This window comes from Microcaecilia unicolor, chromosome 2 (assembly GCF_901765095.1).
Source record: "Microcaecilia unicolor chromosome 2, aMicUni1.1, whole genome shotgun sequence".
NCBI lineage: Eukaryota > Metazoa > Chordata > Amphibia > Gymnophiona > Siphonopidae > Microcaecilia > Microcaecilia unicolor.
Window position 1 is genome coordinate 613,161,862 of NC_044032.1, and position 6,000 is coordinate 613,167,861.

Genomic DNA, 6,000 nt, shown 5'->3' on the forward strand with positions numbered 1-6,000 from the left:
CAGGCTACTTTTTACCACAGCTTAATAAAAGGACCCCTCAGCTTGTAAGCCCCAGTGTCTGTCAAGAAAGATACCAACTAAACATAAATTTGTAACTTGCCTTCAATTAGGAAATCCAATCCTTCCAGCTCTCATCCACCTCTTTACCGCTCATGCTCCCTTCCAAAGCATTTTCATACCTCTATACCCCCTTCTGCCCCCCCCCCCCCACTTATGGCTCTTTCCCACCCTTTTAATTCCTTTCTCATCCCCTCTCACCCCACGCATATACGATCCTGATGAAACCCTTCTTATTCCCTACCACCTGCTCCTCCTCATCCCCTCTAGTCTTCAATCTGCAACCTGGCATCTTAGTTGTCTCTCACTCCAGGCTGAGTTTCTCCCCAAAATTACAGCTGCTGTGGGATTGGAGGTACAGTACTGCAGGCGTAAGTAACACTTCTTCTCTGTAGTCAATATCCCCTGGATTCTAAAAGGGTCACTAAAACTTGTGTGCCAAATTTTAGGCACGAGCCCAAGATGTGCATGCAACATAATTACTTAGAGCCAATTAACATCAATTATTGGTGTTAATTGGCAATTACATGGATTTACTCGCACTTCTGCCTATATCTTATTCTATAAAGTTGTATGCCGAAATTCTCATGCACAACCCATAAGGGTGCATGGCCATGGGAGGGGTATTCCCATAATTTAGTTATTTATTGTTACATTTGTATCCCACATTTTCCCACCCATTTGTAGGTTCAATGTGGCTTACATAATTCCAAAGAGGTAGTAATGGACCCCGGGGCAAGCAGTTACAAAGTGTGAAATATAGTATAATGGATCAATTAAGGATCGTCCCAAGCAGATCGCAAGGGGTAGGATCCTGCAGCAGAGGATTGGGTGTTGTTCATTTCCTATTTTCGGTGCTGTCACAATGTTAGAGAATTCTGGGGTTGCACACTCAGATTGTGCTAACTTGGGGGTGGGGGAGAGGACAATTTTCCTGGGCCCCATGTAGATGAAGCTAAAGGAGACCAAACCTGCCCTGACCCAACTGGTTTTCCCTGGACCCTGGCGTGCAGTATGCCTGACACCAGCCCTATGTAGCTGCACAGTGTTGGGGGTAAGGAAGGAAAAGAATGGAAGGAGGAGCACTTACCACCTGTAGCAGTGCCTAGGCAAAGATTGCCAGGAAAACCTTCACAATTTGCATATTTAACTAGAAAATGTTGCATTAGGAGTCCTGTGATAGACTGAAAAATAGCTGGGCTGTGCCGAGTCTAAAAAAAAATAGCAGATGTTCACAGTAAAAATACCAGAGACAGCCAACGCCTAATTAAGGACAGAATTTCCTTCACTTTACAGGTAGGGCTTCCAGGATTTTATCCCACCATAGAGTTCAGTAGCCTCAGGCACACGACACCTGCATATTTCAGTCTAAAAACATGAAAAGATTTGGTCTCACTTACCATAGGGAAACTCTGCAGCAAAGCTCACCACAAAAGAGAGTGCAAAGCTGGGTTTCTGCATATCACAGAGAACCTGTCCTAGTCTTATGCATACTGATCCATTCGCTGTATTTTCTATCCCACTTCCATGGACCTGATCATTTCCTGCTTCCTGCTCATTCATCTGAGCTAATATTCTTAAGCAGAAGTATTTAATTCCTTTTTAAGGAAGTGATGTAACATGGTATGGGCTTGTTCTGTGAACAAGGATTACAACAACAAAAAAGGTGACTCTTCAAACATCTGCTCAACTGCAACAGCTGTAAAGTCCGCCTCTGTCAGCTTCAGAAAACTGCAGCATCCTTTATAGAGCCCACACTGCTAGAAAAAAAAACTTCACTTATACTGCATTAACTTTTAGGATGCATAAAGCACACATGGCACTGTAGTCTTAGACTGCATGTTTGCCTTTTATTAGAAACACCTATTCTCTTTATGCACACATTCCTTAGGATCAACTTACGTAAAGTACAATCTCTAATAAATCCTAATATACTTGAACTTAACATTGGCCAATGTTGGCCGTGGAGTGCAAAGGTTAAGCGACGAACAGACAGGAACGCAGCTTTAAGATAAGTGCTGGTTTCTCTATGTCAAAATATTGTTGTTCATGCCAAATAACTAACGGAGGTTTTTTGCCTATGATGACAGTGAGAACTCCAACTAATTAAAAGCCTTAGAGCTAGTCAAAGGAGTCTGTTGAGGCTTTTTCCTCCATGAAAAAAGGACTTTGGTATTCTAAGACACAAGTTGTTAAGTTCAAGTATATTAGGATTTATTAGAAATTGCCTTTTATTAGACACATAATCCCTGCGAATGTGACTCAGGTAGTAATCACAGAGCTTGGACTAGGTGATGGCGAATGGGGCAGCTGCCCTGGGTGCCAAGCGGCAAGAAGCATCAGGCAGCACTCTTTCCCTGACCTCCTTCCTTCCATGGTTCTCCACCCTCCGCATCCTCCACACTCGATCTTCGGTCCACCATGCATCTGTAATGACTGGTACCACATAAGCACCGCTATACTGGGAAAAGACCAAGGGTCCATTAAGCCCAGCATTCTGTCTCCGACAGCGGCCAATCCAGGCTTCAAGAACCCGGCAACCCCCACCCCCCCAAAAATAATTTTTTAATAATGTTCAATGAACTTTTCCTTCAGGAATCTGTCCAAACCCCCCTTAAACTTCGTAAGGCCAGCTGCTGTCACTACATTTTCCGGCAACGAGTTCCAGAGTCCAACTACACGCTGAGTAAAGAAAATCTTTCTCCTATTTGTTTTAAATCTACCATTTTCTAGCTTCATCTTGTGTCCCCTGGTTCTATTATTGTTTGAAAGTGTAAACATATGCTTCACATCTGCTACTCTACTCCGCTCATTATCTTGTAGACTTCTATCATATCACCCCTCAGCCGCCTTTTCTCCAAGCTGAAGAGCCCTAACCTTCTCAGCCTTTCCTCATAGGGAAGTCGTTCCATCCCTTTTATCATTTTCGTTGCCCATCTCTGCACCTTCTCTAATTCCTTTACATCTTTTTTGAGATGCGGCGACCAGAATTGGACACAATATTCGAGGTGCGGTCGCACCATGGAGCGATACAACGGCATTATTTTATTTTTTTATTTATTGCACTTGTATCCCACATTTTCCCACCTATTTGCAGGCTCAATGTGGCTTACAGAGACCTGTTATGGCGTCGCCATGCCAGGGTAGAGAGTACAATTGTTGTTACAGAGATGTCAAGGAAAAACAGGCAGATTTAGTTAGTTTGTTATAGAGAGGTACCATGTGAATAAAGGTGGATAGGTTATGTTGGTTATGTATTTTCGTGGTAGGCGAAGGGAAGAACACTGGATTTATACATTAGACACAGTGGAACCTAACAGCCTAAACAAAAACATTGAATGGAATGCATACTATTAAATGCACGGGGACTTTCCCTAAAGACGTGGTAGCGTCATTTGGATTGAAGATATGACGTGCAACTTCATTGGCTCTGGCTTATGATGCCGTAGGATTTAAATTGTAGGCGGAGGGGATTCCCTCTGCGCCATCTTTTTGTGAACACTGACCGGGACTTAGTTTTTCAAGTCGTTTTGAGTCTTCATATTCTGTTTAGCGCCCTTCCTGAAGCAGCCTTTCAGTAGGCGAAACAAGGCGCACTTGTTGGAGGGTTCTATATCAAGTTGTGTCCAGAACAACGCAAGACTGCAAACACACCTTTTGGAGCATACCATAAGTAACCCCACTCCCTACGGATCTACCACATCCCGCAGCTAAGTACCAGTGACTCTTCTTCAGTTACATTGACTACCTGCTGGTTTTGTATAGGGTTTAGTATAGTAGGGGCATACTGGGGGAGTTAGTTGCTCAGGGGTGGTTTAAGCAGCCGGTTTTCTTCTAACCGGGCTCTGTTTTCTTTAGTTTGGTGATTGCTGTGCTCCACAGTACATTGGGTAAGGAACAAGAGGAGGTTTTTAAAATCACTCGTTTTTCTCACTTATAGTGAGTTTTTTCGTATGATCGGTTTTCCTCCTTTTGTTCCTTACAGAACCGATGATAAAAACGGACTCCTAAAGTGATAGAGGTAGCTCAACACGTGTGTATTCTCCCTATCAGGAGATTTGAGGTTCCATTTGGTAGTTAAACTAAATTCCATGGAGACACCCGCAAACTAATTGTGCAAACTCTTTTGCTTTATTATTCGATGTAATTAAAAAATCTCATTTAGATATTTTTTGTATCATGGAGTCCTGGAAATGACCTGAAGACTTTGTATTGGTTAATCAATGTGTCCACCACATTATTTAACTTTATTTCAATCTCATAAGCAGAAAAGAAGTGGGGGTGTTTGATAGTCTTTAAAGAATTTTTGAAATTTGACAAAAAGGTGCTCATGGAGCTTGAAGGAATGGAAATCCTTTGTTTAACAACTTCTTATTTAAACATTGTCTTATGTTACTGTGCTCCTGGAATTTTGTACAATAATCTCTCTGAGAGTTGTTTCTTGGTCTTAATTTACCATCTAAGAATACATTGATTTTAGGTGATTTTAATTTGTATATGGACAAGAATGGGTCATGTGATGTAGTTTCTAATTGTTTTAAATATATTTTGGGATAGAAGCAGTTAGATATTGCAACACACTAAGATGGACAAATTTTAATATTCATTGGCAAGAGTTTCAGAGGCTTGGTTAAAAGTCCCATGGTCAGATTATTTGATGATAAAAATGTTTTTTGAAGTAGTAAGGAAAGAGTTGCAACAAAAATCGCAAAAACATTGATCTCAAACACCTTTTGAGCTCTCAGATCTTAAAACTGTATCAACAGGCAATATTGCTACTCTCAATATCACTGATATAAGTTAGCTGTAGAATTGTGGAGTGCTGTATTGTTAAAATCTTTAGGCTCAATAGCCCCAGTGCAAGAGCATTAGGTAGTTAGATTGTATAGAATCCCATGGTACAATGAGAATCTTGGTTGGTTCTTCCACTCTTTTTTTTTCTTTCCCTTGTTCATTGTGGAAATACTGTGTTCCTCCTGTTTTCCTCTGTAGTATTGTGAGGAGCTCCTGCATGCACTCAGTTTTAGTTCCAGTGGGAAGCAAGCCTTTTGCAAGAAAAAAAAAAAGACCAGAATTAGTGAGAGCAGGAGGAAACAATTGAATCCAAAATATGCATTAAAAAGTCAACAGGAGCAGTTAAGTAAGGATGTGAGCAGTGTCTTTCCTATAAAGTGGTGGAGGTGGGAACAGACCTCATGAGTGGTGGGCAGAGGAGTTGGTGTTCTCTCAGGCTTAGAGAGAAAAAACATTAAAAAAAAAAAAAAAAAAAAGGGATAGCAAAGCCCCCCTCAAAACCAAGCATTGCTGTTGGAACTTTTGCCAAGGTAAGAAGTGTGTGTGTATGTATATGTGTGTGTGTGCTGACTCCCTCGCACTGTGGCAGTGTAGGGTTCGTAAGTCTGTAGTTCACCGTTTCATTGGCTCTCACTGTCCCGCAACGTCACAAGACAGAGGAGCCAATGAACGGTCTGAAAAAAAAAAAGCCCAACCCACCTGCCCGGACCGTTATTGCCACACAATTCTCCTCTGTCCCCTGCCTCCCCCTGTAGCCACCCAGCGATTCTACTCTCTCCCCTGCCCCCCCCCTCCAGCCACCCAGCGATTCTTCTCTGTCCCCTGCTCCCTCCGTAGCCACCCACCGATTCTACTCTCTCCCCTGCCCATCTGTAGCCTTCCCTTCCAGTTCGTTCATTCCCTCAGAGTCCTGCCCTCGCGGAAAGAGGAAATGACGTCAGAAGGCGGGACTCACAGGGAACGAACTGGAAGGGAAGGCTACAGATGGGCAGGGCTTTCAAAGAAGCGCGATGGAGAATCGGTGGGTGCCTGGAGGGGGGGCAGAGGAGGAGAATCGCAGGGTGGCTACAGGGGGGACATGAGACAGAGAAGAATCGCTGGGTGCCTGGGGGGGGCAGGGGATATAGGAGAATCACAGGGTAGCTGGAG

The 6,000-nt window shown here is 43.1% G+C and overlaps 1 protein-coding gene across 3 annotated transcripts in view; it reads right to left on the reverse strand.

Annotated features, from left to right (window-relative positions):
- TMEM154 (transmembrane protein 154) overlaps positions 1 to 1,657 on the reverse strand; it is a 49,555-nt gene extending 47,898 nt beyond the window's left edge. For 2 of the 3 annotated variants that reach the window (XM_030191640.1, XM_030191639.1), the window contains exon 1: positions 1,458 to 1,657. In XM_030191640.1, the coding sequence (XP_030047500.1) occupies positions 1,458 to 1,620 (163 nt within the window). In that variant the 5' untranslated portion in view covers positions 1,621 to 1,657. The remainder of the gene's footprint in view (positions 1 to 1,457) is intronic. The other variant, XM_030191638.1, reaches the window with a different exon arrangement.
- Positions 1,658 to 6,000: the final 4,343 nt, after the last annotated feature.